The 12995-nt window shown below is 50.6% G+C and overlaps 1 protein-coding gene across 10 annotated transcripts in view; it reads left to right on the forward strand.

Annotated features, from left to right (window-relative positions):
- PLEC (plectin) overlaps window positions 1-12995 on the forward strand; it is a 113944-nt gene that overhangs the window by 25540 nt on the left and 75409 nt on the right. For 3 of the 10 annotated variants that reach the window (XR_012471860.1, XR_012471861.1, XM_074203142.1), the window contains exon 1: window positions 9082-9933. The exons of 5 other annotated variants lie outside the window; for them this stretch is intronic. Coding sequence is in view for 1 of the 5 variants with exons in the window: in XM_074203142.1 (XP_074059243.1) it covers window positions 9183-9933 (751 nt within the window). In the remaining 4 variants the exon portion in view is untranslated. Of the gene's footprint in view, window positions 1-1624; window positions 1686-9081; window positions 9934-12995 lie in introns of those variants that run through there. 2 more of the 10 variants (XR_012471872.1, XR_012471874.1) reach the window with 1 other exon arrangement.

Below are 12995 nucleotides of genomic sequence, written 5' to 3' on the forward strand. Positions count from 1 at the left end.
TAAAATTATGCCCACAAGAAAATCTAGTGCAATGGGCCCAAGCATCAGAAGACATGTATTCCAGACTGAGCTCTTCCATTTACACTCTGTATGAACTTGGACAAATTGTTGTACCCTTTTGCCATTCAGTTTCCTCATTTGGAAAATGGGGATAATAATCTGTCCTGCTTGTCTTCCAGTGTTATAATGATCAAATAAGATAATAGATTCCATAGCACATGGTGAATTGTAAAGTACGCTATAACATACAGAGTTAATAAAATTCATTTTTGTAGGTTATTGATAGAGTTCATGAAATCATAGGATCTAAATTTGAAGACCTCAGAAACCCTCTGATTTAAATCCCTCATTTTTCAAATAGGAAATGGAGCCCCAGGGAAAGTAAATGATTTGCCTAAGGTTATACAAAAACTGAATTTGAATCTGGGTCTTCTGACTCCAGAGTTCCTGTTCTTTCCATTATTCCTTGCTGTTTTATCCATGAGGACATTCTTGTGGGTTGCAGTGTTTGAGACTCCGAGAAGTAGGCAGTTGAGTTGGACAGGATTTAGGTGGTGAGAGGGACAGACAGAGAAGGGACTGGGGACCATTGTGAATTTCTAATGGAAAAATTTCAACCATTATGTGTGTTGGGAATCAATCAATGAGCATTTTTAGGCCTACTATGTTTCAAGCACCATGTAAAGAGGCTCAGGATACAATGAAAGGCAAACACTGTCCTTGTCTTAAGAAACTTGCATTCTAATGGGGGAGACAATAAGAAAAGAACTAGAGCACACAAGATGCATATTTATCAAATGGAAGGTAATCTGGCCTGAGTCAGCAGCTCACTAGAGGCTGGGGAGCCCAGGGAAGGTCTCCTGTCCAGGGTAGGTTTTGAGCTGGGTCAAGAAAGAAATCTGGACAACTAAGAGACAAAAGTGATGGGGGAGAGTATAGTGGCATGTTTTTAGGCAGAGTAACATAAAGAATCCCCCGCCCCCAGGACCTTGAACTCCTTGGGGACATGAATGTCTCTGCCAGGGCTACCAGGGCTTTGGTTATTGCTTCCCCATCCCACAAAACCTGGCCAGGACCCCCAAATCCAGTTCAATGCTCGATAATTCTAGAGCCGAATAGGGAGGAATTGGGAGACTGTGAGTGAGTGAGAGAGGGACCGGGGGACCCCCAGGATACTAGGGCCTCGCCCCTCCCTTCTCAGCATCAGGGCCGAGCTATGCCATGCTTCTTGGGGGAAAGTTGGTACTTTGTGGTAGGTAAGGGCTGGTGTACATGTGGAAGGAGGGGGCCATCTGAGGTTAGTGTCCCCCTAGAACGCTTCCCTTCCGCCCCGGTCCCGTAGCTTGGAGCTTTAGGGGTCGGAGGGGTCTGGGACACTGGTGGGATGCAGGAGGGCCCTGGGCTTGGAGCATGCGCCTGGGATTGGCTGCCTGCAGACCTGCCCCCCTCCCTCCCTCTCCCGCATTGATCCTCTGGAGCCCCGCCCCCCGCGGGGTCCCGGCCTCGCGGTCCCGCCCCCCGCTCCTCTCCGCCCCCCGAGGCTGCGGCGCTCAGACTGAGCCTTGCGGGCCGGCCCGGTGCGGGTGTGCGGGGGGCGTGTGAGTGGCCCAGCCGCAGCCCCCGCCCCAGCCCCGGGGCCATGGACCCCTCCCGCGCCATCCAGCACGAGATCAGCTCCCTCAAAGGTGCGGGCCAGGGCCGGGGGGGGACTTGTCCTGTGGAAGGGCTGGGAAAGGTCTGGGGGAGACCGCGGGGGGAGGAGTGGGGGGGTCGAGGACCCGTGGTCGGGGGGCCCTGGGTCTGGGGGAGGCTAAGGGGGCCTCTGTGGGACCCTGGGGGCCGGACTGGGCAAGAGTAGGTCTTGCTTTCTTAGAGCTCTGAGTGAGCTGCCCCGATCTGCAGGGGGAAATGTGGGTCCGGGACCCCACGTGGAGCCCTCGCTTTGCAGGGGCGGCCCCCCAGACTCCTCCCCCTCCATGCCGCCCCTTTGCCAGCGGGGGACCCGTGTTGCGGGCCTCTGGGGCCCCCCGGGCTAAGACTACAGCCGGGCAGTTCGGGACGGCTGGAGTCCCAAGCTTCTTTCCTGGGAGACAGGTAGGGGGCCAGATGCTGCCAAGACACTCCGACTCCTCCCCTCCCCCTCGATGGGGACCCCGTTCCACTTGTATTCTCCAGTTAGGCGCCCTGTGAGAAAGAGGGGAGCACCCCCCCCCGTCCACGAGGGACGTGAGCTGAGTAGACCTTGCTGCACCCAGACGGGGGGGAGGGGTGACTGAGGGAGGAGAAGAGGCTGTGGGAGTGGTCCCCTGATGGATGAGGAAGACTCCCTTTTCTTTCTTCCTCTCCCCTGGGCCTTTCTTTAGGCCGCTACTGAATGCAGCAGCTCTAACATCATACATAAAACTGTCCTTGCTCACAGCATTGTGGAGGGGTTCTGAATAAAAGGGTTCGGGAGGGCTCCTCCCATCTTTCAGTCTCTCAGGGGCCCCCTGTAGCTTTGGTGGGGAGGGGGCTCTTTGCTCCTCTGCAGCAGGGATTGGAGCCAAGCCTGGCGATCTGTCTGTCTCTGGCACACTTCCCCCCGCCTTCCTTCAGGGAGGCTCAGCCCTGCCTGGAGACCCTGGTACATATGAGCTCCTGATTGACCTCCCTTGAAGGAGGGTCCCTGAGGGAATGAGTGCCTGAGGCGCCAGTGAGACTGGGGAGAGGCCCCCCTCTTTGGGTGGTTCCACACAGTGGCTTCTTGTCTGACTGGGAATGGGGGGAGCTGCCCCATCAGCCTGAGTAAGTCACCCTGGAGACCTGGTTGCCAACCCCCTCTGCCCTCCCTGAGGGCTGGGCAGGCTATTCATTTTGCTCGGGTGGGTGGATGTGGGGGCTGGGGTGAGGCCAGGTCGGGCCCAAGGCTGGGGGAATTAGTGCTGCTGGGGGAAGTGATTCTTGGTCCCAGCTTCAGCCTCCAGGGCTGAGTCAGCAGAGGTGGCTGCTGTCTGCAGTGACCTGGTTTGAGATTGGGGGGAGGGGGAGGGGAGGATGGGTGGCCTCTGCAAGGCTCTCCTCCCTGCCAAGCACCTATGTCGTGCTCCTCCTAGCCTGAGCCCCCCTGCTCCCTAGGGACAAGCCCAGGGGTCCACAATTTGAAGGAAGGGGACCAGCAGGGTGGGGGTCTCCGAGGTATTTCCACCCTCCTGTCTCTTTAGGCAGTGATGTTGCTGCCCCCTGCTGTACACTGACAGTACTACACCAGTCAAGGGCCTACTGTCCTTTGGGTGGAGGAACTAAAAAGAAGAGCTATGGGTGATGATTCTTACCATTGTCTCAAAAACAGGACCTGGAGTTAGAAAATAGTTTGGAGCGCGTGGTTTGGACGGACAGATTGTGTTTGGGGATTGGCAAAGGCTAGAAAAGAGGCATCAATTGAAATTGTATTTCTAAAGTGTTTTGCAAAAGTTAGATCACTGTAAATGCTAGAGCTATCATCATCATCATCATCATCAGGGAACTTTTAGAGAATTGAAGAATGACTCATGGAGGATGGTGGAGGGGAGCCTTGTGTGGAGACATCCTGTATCAGGGGACGATAAAAGAAAGGACTGGGTGGGGCACATTTAAGAATGGAATCCTTATTGAAAAACCACATGGAAATGTGCCATTGGAAAAGAGTGTGAAATAACCCTGGAAGATTACGGAATGGTCTAGGGGGAGAGCATTCATATTCTAGATTTAGAAGAATATTATCCAGGATATTTTTGGACAAAGGATGGGTTCAGGAGGTATTTCAATGGGGCATTCAAGGCTTTGTCAAGACACTTGGATTTTAGTTGTCCAAAGGGAGAGGGTAGTCTATTTTCCCCTGTTTTGACTAAACTACATCTGAAATATTGTGTCCAATTTAGGGAATCACACTTTAGAAAGGACATTGATGAGAGGAAGGCAATCAAACTGATAAGAAGACTGGAATTAGCCATATGAATATTAGTTGGATGAATATTTGCCCCCAAATAAAAGAAGACCATGGGCACAGGCTCATTGCTTATTAGAAATGGAAGAAATCTGGGCTAGCCCAATTCTCTCATTTTAAAGATAAAGAAAATGAAGCCTAGAGAGGCTATGATTTGCCTAAGGTCACACAGCTGCTTAGTGATTTAGCTGAGACCAGAACCCAAGTCTCCTGACTCCTAGACCAATTTCTTTCTTCTGTACCAAGTGACATGATTTCCATCTTAAAATATCTTGACCCTCATTCAGTAGAGGGAGAGGCTGTGGCCCAGGGAGGAATTTGGAGCCAGAGGGCTGAGTTCAAAATCTGGGCTCTGATACCCAGGCTACCTTGAACATTACTTTTTCCTGGGCTCATTTTATTCATCAATAAAATGAAGAAATTAGAGTAGGTTATTTCTGAGGATCCTTTCAGCTCTAAATCTGTGCTTTGGTGTTTAAAATGTGTTTTTTTCTGACCCCCCCCAAAAAGTAGAAAACTAGGAGTAGGGACCCAAGAAGGTCCATTTCAAACAATAAAAGGAAGAACTTTCTCACAGAGTTGACCAAAAATGGATTGTGTGAGTAAAGGTTTTATGTATTGCATTTAGATCTGTTTTGGAGAAGTCACTTGAATTGGGTAGGAGCTGGACCAGATAGAATTCTGTCAAATCCAACTCTCCTCCCATGTTATGTTCTATTAGCAAAACATTCATCTTTTCAGAGTGTCTATCTCTATGTGTCAAATGGGGAGAATCTAGGCTTGATATAAGGATAAAACTTTGATTAACAGAGTCATCTAAACATCATCTCTCAAGGTGATGGGTATCCTCTTTACAAAAGGATTTCAAGTATAAGGTTAGATGAATGAATGGTTGGATGACTAAATGGTGATTTATTTATTCAGAAGTCAGATGACCATTCATCAGGCATATTATAGAGGGTGTTCTGATTCAGATATGAGTTGGTCCTGTTGGCCCAGTAACCTTCATGGCAATTTTGATGAGTCTGTTAAATAGGAATAGTACAGCAATTCCTTTCTTCCCTCCTGCTCAGCATTGGTCTTAGTCTTTTGTACTTGATCCATATGAGTGGATAGATGATGGGGAATTGTGGAATACCCGATCTGTAAAATAAGGGGAGGACTGGGAGATGCACTCTCACTCCCCAGGACAGTTTGATTACCTTTCCAGGCTTGAATGGGAGAAGCAAAGGTGCACAGTTTCCTCCTGGTAGCCAAGAGACTAGTTTTGGGATTGATAAGAGTGGAAATTTCTCCTTTTACTTTTAAGGTGTTTTTTTTTTTGCAAGGCAAATGGTGTTAAGTGGCTTGCCCAAGGCCACATAGCTAGGTAATTATTAGATGACTGAGGTTGGATTTGAACTAGGGTACTCCAGGGCCGGTGCTCTATCCATTGCGCCACCTAGCCACCCCTCTCCTTTTATTTTTAGTAAATTTGAATCAAAAGCTGATATGACAGCCAAAAAAAGCTAACGATTTTAGGTTACCCTTAGAGAAGAAGTGTCCAGACCTAGTTTTAAGAGTTTTGTTGTCCTCTGTCCTGTTCAGATTACATTCAGGTCTGGATGTCACATTTTAGGAAAAATGTTGATAAGCTGTAGATCATGGCAGTGGTGGTGCTAGTAGTGCTGGTGGGGTGATGAGGATGGAAAGGTCTTGGATTTATACCATTTGAAGGTTGATTGAAAGAGCTGAGAATATTTCATTTAGAGAAGACTTGGGGCCAATAATAGCTGTCTTCATGTATTTTAGGGGTTTCTTAAATGGTATGACTCTCTGGTAGAATGTAAACATTTGATGTTGTTTTGGTTTTTTATCTTGGTATCCCCAATTGTTGTTCTGCATGTAATTATTGTCAAACTGAATAAAATTGAATTGAAGAGGGATTAGATTTAAAGTTTTGCAAGACTTGTTCTCTCATTTGAGCCTCCCAACAACCCCAGGAAATAAAAGGTTAAAAGCATTCATTAGTTCCCTTTTATTAATAGGAAAACAAGAGGAAAGGTTGAGGGACCAGTCACACAGCTTGGCCACACAGTCTGTAGGTGTGAGAGGCAGAGGTGAGCCCCAAAGATTGATCTCCCTTCCTTTTCTTAAGCCTCGAAATAAAAAGATGAATTGGTGAATTGGTGCATTTGCCTTTGTTGAAATCCACAGACCTTGAACCATCAGGAAAGGGGAAGAGAAGATTCTGAGGGAACTTGATAGCTGTCTTTAAGTAGTTGAAGCTCTGTCATGTGGGGAGGGATTAGGTGTGTTCTCTTTGGCCCCAGAGGGCATAATTAGCAACACTGGGTGGGGAAATCTCTGGGAGACAAATTTAGGATTGATGTAAAGAAAAACTTCCTTACTATTAGAGCTGTCCCATAGTGGAATGAATAGGGGCCCTGGACTGCGACTTGTTGAATATGTCATAGTGGGGATTCCTTTATGGGTGGGGATTGGAACAGTCCTTTTCCTACCCTGTCATTCCGTGGTTTCCTGCTTCTTGGACTAAGAGAACTGAAAACTGAGAAACATGAAGTACACGTTTCAGAGAGCTTCGGCTCAATGTCCCATTTCATTAGAAAACTTACTAACAATTAAGTTTTCTTGAAGTCGAATGAGCTGACACTAGAAGTCACCGAATCAGGCAAAGGATATATGAACCACAGGTTGGGGATGCCGTTGGATTAGGTGACTTCTGAGATTGCGTCCTTCCCAATACTGATGTTCTGTGATTTCCTGGATGGGGTCGAATGGGGCTGTAGAGTAAGGAGCTCTTAGTTTGGTTCTAAGTAGTTGGGTTCCAGGGATGAATTTCAAGAGTCTGTGAAACAGGAACTTTTAGTATTTTGATAACTATATTTCACTCTAATTGTATTTCTTTGTATTTTATTTTATTCATTTAAAAGCCCTATTTTGAGAAGAGAGGTCCACAGTATTCTCAAGACTGCCAAAGGGGTCTATGACACAGAAAAAAGATTAAGCATTCCCATGGAAGAGGGTTTAGAAGAAAAATGGGGAGGGAGAGTTCAGAATGGCTAAACCTTAGGGCATCATGCCACTGTCTCGTTGACCAAGCATCCTGGGTTCTGTCTCTTTTTCTCCTCTTTTCTGCATTCTCCTTTGCCCTGCCCTTCCCTATCTTCCTGATTGGCTTTAGGGGAAGGATGCCAACAACCAAGATGATTTCGAACGTGTTCCCCCAGACTGTGCCTCCCCCTGTACCCTGTAGTGCCAGGGCCTCTTTCCCTCTTTCCCTCCCTCCTTCTCTCCTAACCCTCTGTGGTCTGTGGGAAATGGCCAGACTCAGCTCTGACTTCAAAGTTTCCACGTCAGGGGGTGGGGGATGCTCTGTTTGCCTGTGTGCTCCTTGCTGCCATGGTGACCGCCCTATTAAACCCGCCCCACGCCTACTGCATACTCCTCCCTCCCATTCCGGATCTGCCCCCCCCCCTTCTCCCAGCTGCCCTATTTATCACTGGGCTCTGAGGCTCAGAGTATGTGAATGAATGAGAACGTTTGCTTGAGGGTGAGGACCGATGTCTGCCCACACCTGTTTCCCTCACTAATTTCTTCTACTGATCGCCCCCCCACCCCGAATCTTCTTCCCTCCACCCACCTCACCTGCCCTGTGAGTGTCTTCCACTCATCTCCACCTTGACCCACACTGCCCTGTCCTTCCCAGACCTGTGCCCCCCGCTCCTCTTCCACCGCTTAGCCATCTCTCTCCCACCCCTTCTGGCCACACACACACACCTGTCTTCTCCTCTCTTGCTTGCCCTCACCTACCCTCCCCCTTTCTCCCCATTCCCCTGCCTCTCTGACCCCAGGTCTTTCTCCTTCCCTCTTCAGCCCATTGGGGAACCTGAGGCAGAGGCCCCCAGGCAGAAGTGTGTGCTCAGCATCTCCCACCCCATCCGGGTCCTATTCTTCTCCCTCCCTCCCCCCGGAATGTACAGCAACGTGGGCGGGGCAGAGGGAGACAGCCTCAGGGTGACTTTGATTTCCTCCTGGCAGCTGGAAAGATAGATTCTTCTTCTGGGCCAGGCTGCCCACTTCTGTTTGCTGGGGGGTCACCCCGACGGCTCTGCCCAGCCTCCTGAGGCGCCTGCTGATCCTGGCTCCAGGATCCAGGTGCAAGTTCTTTGGCACTTGGGGGAACAAAGTGTTCAGGATTGCGCCGAATAGAGCCTGGCACAGAAGAGGTTAAGGGGAGGGGATTTGGACCTGAATCAGGAATGTAGGGTGGAGGGACACCTGTGCCCCTCTATAGAGTCCCCAGGAAAAGCAATGAAGGGGCGTGCCCAGGCTCTGGGGCAGCTGCCCTTCTGTCTGGCCATCAGGTTCTGGGGATCGTGCTTCTTTTCTCAAAGCATGGGTGGGGGTGGGGGGAAGCAGGGGGATCCCTCTTTCCTACTCTCCTGCACTATTCTGCCTCTGAGCTCCATCACCCCCTCCCCAGCTGAGCCCCTCCCAGGTTCTTCTCTTAGCTCTCCGTCTCATTCTCCTGGGACCCTTTAGGTCTCAGACTTTCAGCCCCTTCAATCCCAACCCAGTAACCATCTCATGAGTCCCGACCCCCCCCCCCCAACCAGGCCTCCCAGCCTCAGTGTTGGTGCCTCTTCCATCTTCTGTGTCAATGACTTCCATCTGGGCCCCCGCCTCGGGATCCCTCCTTAAGCCTGTTGAAGGATGTCTTTCAGAAACGAGTCATTTCTGATAGAGAAGAGGCACCTTGGGGGAGCTGAGCCCCCGATCCCCTCCTTTCCACTACCCCCCAGAGCACCCTCCCCACCGAGTGGCGGCCGCCTGGCCGGGAGGGGCAGCGGGCCCATTGGCTGCTGAGTCAGAGGGGGCTGGGACTGAGCTGCCTGGCAGGCGCTGCGGAGGGGGAGGGGCCCGGGGCCCAGGCTGGGCCAGGGAGATCCTGGGGCTCATTGCGGGACATGTGCTAAGAGCTGTGAGGAGCCCTTTGCCGCTGCACTCCCCCCGGCTGGGCTGCTCCCCTCGCTGCCCTGCTGTTCATTCCTGTGCCCCGCCTGCCCGCGTCAGCCACCCGCTGACCCTGGGGAGAGGAAGCTGCCTTCCCTGCCGCTGCCGCCTTCCCTGCTGCCGCCGCCTCCCTCTCCTCCCCGGGCTCCACCCGCACTCCCAGACCGATCACTGATTCCCCGGGTCCCCTTTGCGCGTCCTCACCATGGTGGCTGGCATGCTCATGCCCCTGGACCAGCTCCGGGCCATTTATGAGCTGCTCTTCAGGGAAGGTGTGATGGTGGCCAAGAAGGACCTGCGGCCCCAGAGCCTGCACCCCCATGTTCCTGGTGGGGTCACCAACCTGCAGGTCATTCGGGCCATGGGCTCACTGAAGGCACGAGGCCTGGTGCGGGAGACTTTTGCTTGGCGCCACTTTTATTGGTATCTCACCAATGAGGGCATTGCCCACCTGCGCCAGTACCTGCATCTTCCCCCCGAGATTGTGCCTGCATCCCTGCAGCGTGTACGTCGTCCTGTGGCTATGGTGGCTCCTGCCCGTTGGGCACCCGCTCGGGTCCAGACGGTGCAGGGACCCCTGAGCTGCCCTCCCAAGAGATCTGACAGTGCCAGGGAAGAGCGGCAGGCCTATCGTCGGAAGGAGATCGAGGAGGTGCCTGAGCCACCGGTGGTACCCACTTCCCGGGGGACCCTGGCACAGACTGCCCTGGAGCCCACCCCTGCCCCAGGTCAGCGGCAGGCTTATCGTCGGAAGGAGATCGAGGAGGTACCTGAACCACCGGTGGTGCCCACTTCCCGGGGGACACTGGCACAGACTGCCCCGGAGCCCACCCCTACCCCGAGTCAGCAGCAGGCCTATCGTCGGAAGGAGATTGAGGAGGTGCCTGAGCCACCCGTGGTACCCACTTCCCAGGGGACCCTGGCACAGACTGCCCCGGAGCCCACCCCTGCCCCAGGTCAGCAGTATCCTGTGTCTGGGAGGGAATTGAAGATGGGACAGTTGGGATCCTGTGGAGCTTAAGGGACCCTAGAGGGGATCTCTATCACTTTTCTTGGGTGGGGGGACCTCAAAAAGACCAGCAGGTGTCACCCTCTCTCTCTTGGCTAGATCCTGAGGGTTTCTTGTTGGCATGAGGTGGGACATGGGCAGGTCTGGCCGTTTCCTTCCCTCTCCTCCTCTTCCTCATCAATGGGCAGAGGCCTGGGCTCTCAGGCTGAGCTGTGGGCAGGGGCAAGGGACCCAGTTCAAGGCCTGAGCTTTAGGGGTGCTGGAGGCAAGCATGCTTCTTAGGGCCCTGGACAGGCATGGACAGCTGCTGGGAGCTGGCCCCGCCCCTGTCCTGGTGCTAATCTCAGCCTGGGCCCCTGCTCCTCCCTAGCCTCAGCTTCCCTCTGTTGAAACCAGGCTCAGGAGGGTGCTTGTAGCTAGAAACTTGGGGGTCTCCCATCTCCAGCTCAACACAGATCCAGGCCTGGGAGGCCCTCTGGAAAGGAGGGGAGGGGGAGGGACTTGGAGTCAGGGGACATTGGTTTGCAGCCTGGCGCCCATACTTATTAGCTTGTGTCACCATGAGTCATTTCCTTAATCTCATTAGGCCTCAGTTTCTTCATCTATAAATTGGGGATAATAATACCTATAGTACTTACCTCAAAGAGTTATCCCAAGGAAAGTGCTTTTCCCCCAGCTGCCTTCTTTGCCAACCCCTGTCTCTTCTCTGCTCTCCCCAGTCTCCCCCTACCTACCCTGCCCAACCCCAGCTCTCTTCTCTCTCTCTCTTTGCAGCATCAGAATTGGTTGTAAGAAGGTATGGAATCAAATTCCCACCTCTGCTGCTCCCTAACTCCTTGACCTTTGGAGAATCACCTTAATCTCTGTAGCACTCAGTTTCCCCCACTGTAAAATGAGGAATTTGGGCTAGATGATCTCCAGATTCCCTTCTAGCTCTAAAATGGATCCGATTCTCCCTTTTCTGCCTACCTCTTAGCTTCTTTTTCTCTCCCTCTCCCCTTTCTCTGATCACCTCATTATTGTTCATCTCTTCTCCCTTCTGCTGTGACGTGGTCAATAGACAGGTTGTCCATGGCTAGCTTTCTCCCCACCTCTTCCCTTGTTCTGTGCTCTGATTGGATAGATGTGTTACTGCCTCCAGTGACTCTACCTTGAGTTTCCTCCACCCCCAACTATCACCTCTTGCAAATTAGGGAGCTTCAATGCGAAGAAAAGTAAGTTAGAAGTGGACCTGGTTAGGGCAGCTAGGTGGCTCAGTGAATGGAGCACCGGCCCTGGAGTCAGGAGTTCAAATCTGGCCTCAGAAACTTAATAATTACCTAGCTGTGTGACCTTGGGCAAGTCACTTAACCCCATTGCCTTGCCCCCCCCCAAAAAAAAGAAGTGGACCTGGGACATACCTAGAATATCAGTCTCCAGGTGGGGAGAGATTTCTTTATTACCTGCCATGGGACAGGTAGCCCTGTTACACTTTGGGACATATTTTTAGGAAGCCGTGCCCTCTGTCTTCTTGAAAGAGTTATATGTAGAGGAGAGCATGGTGCAGTGCATAGAAAGAGATAGTTAGGAAGGACTTGTGTTCTAGTACCACCTAAAGCACATGCTGACAATGTGACTAAGTGGGTAAGTCACTTAACTTGTAATTACAGAAGTCAGCTCTTTAGAAATTGAGTTTCCTCACCAGAAGGTTCCTTATACAGATGAAATCACAGGTCAGGATTCCCCTCCCTATGCCCCCCCAAAGCCTAAATAATTTTTCTGTAATTTCCCACCCATTGTTCTTAGATCTGCCCTCTGAGATAAAGCAGAATGAGCTCACCTCTTCTGTGTGACAGCCTTCAAATACTTGGAGACAGCCATCATGCCCACCCCACCCCCATCCCTAAGTTTTATTTTCTTCTTCCTGGACGTTCCTAGGGTCCTTTAATCCATCCTTGTATTGAGAGTCTAATTTTCAGTTCATTCACCATCCCAGTTGTCACCTTCTTTGGCCATGCTTCAGAATGCCCTGAGAACTAACCAGGGCAGAGGATACGACTATTATCTACCTTAGGCAGAATAGGTTTTTTTTAGGATATCATTGGTATTTTTTATGTCATCACACTGTACCCTCACATTAAAGTCCAATGTAAACTCCTGGCCTCTCTTAGAAAACTTCTCTCTGTATTTCCTCCTACATATTATTAGTGCAGTTGATAACTTGGACCCCCATTTTAGGACTTTTCATTGATCCCCATTCAGTTTCAGGGATGTTGGAATTGGCTAAGGAGTGACAGGAAGGATGTTTGGGGAAATGGTAGGGGTACTTGGACCATGAGGGAGTGAGCACAAGAGGCAGAGGGTTCCTTTACCAGCCCAAGGAGCTCCCCTGAAGAGAAAGAGTGTTGTTTAAAAGGTGAATTCCTACCTAATAGAAGAGGATGATGAAAAAACCTGTGGCTGGAGATTGTGTAGCATAGATCTGGAGCTGCATTGGGTGATAGTAGGATGGAAGTTGTATTATCATGGTACAGTGGGAAAAGGAACCCAGAGGACCTGGGTTAAAATCCTACCTTTGATATTTACTACCTGTTTGACCTTTCACAAGTCACTTTATCTCATGTTTGGGGGATGGGTGGGAGAATGTTATGCTAAAGACCTCTGGGAACTGAAGTGGAATTGAAGTCAGGAAGTCCTGAGTTCAAGTCCAACACCAGATATTTACTAAGTAGGTAACCCTAGACAAGTTACTTCATTTCTCCATGCCTTAATTTCCTCATCTGTAAAATGGGAACAGAAATAACATTGCCCTCTTAGGGTTGTTATGAAGGCAAAAATGAGGTAATTTTTGGAAAGCATTTTGCAAATCTTAAAGTGCTATATAAAACACAAGCTATTATTAGCTACTTTTTTTTGTCATTCTCTTCCATTCTTTATTTTAAAATGTTTTTCCAATTACATGCAAAGATAGTTTTCAGCATTCATCCTTTTGCAAGCTTTTGAGTTTCACATTTTTCTACCACCTTCCCT

Source organism: Macrotis lagotis, chromosome X (genome assembly GCF_037893015.1).
Source record: "Macrotis lagotis isolate mMagLag1 chromosome X, bilby.v1.9.chrom.fasta, whole genome shotgun sequence".
NCBI lineage: Eukaryota > Metazoa > Chordata > Mammalia > Peramelemorphia > Peramelidae > Macrotis > Macrotis lagotis.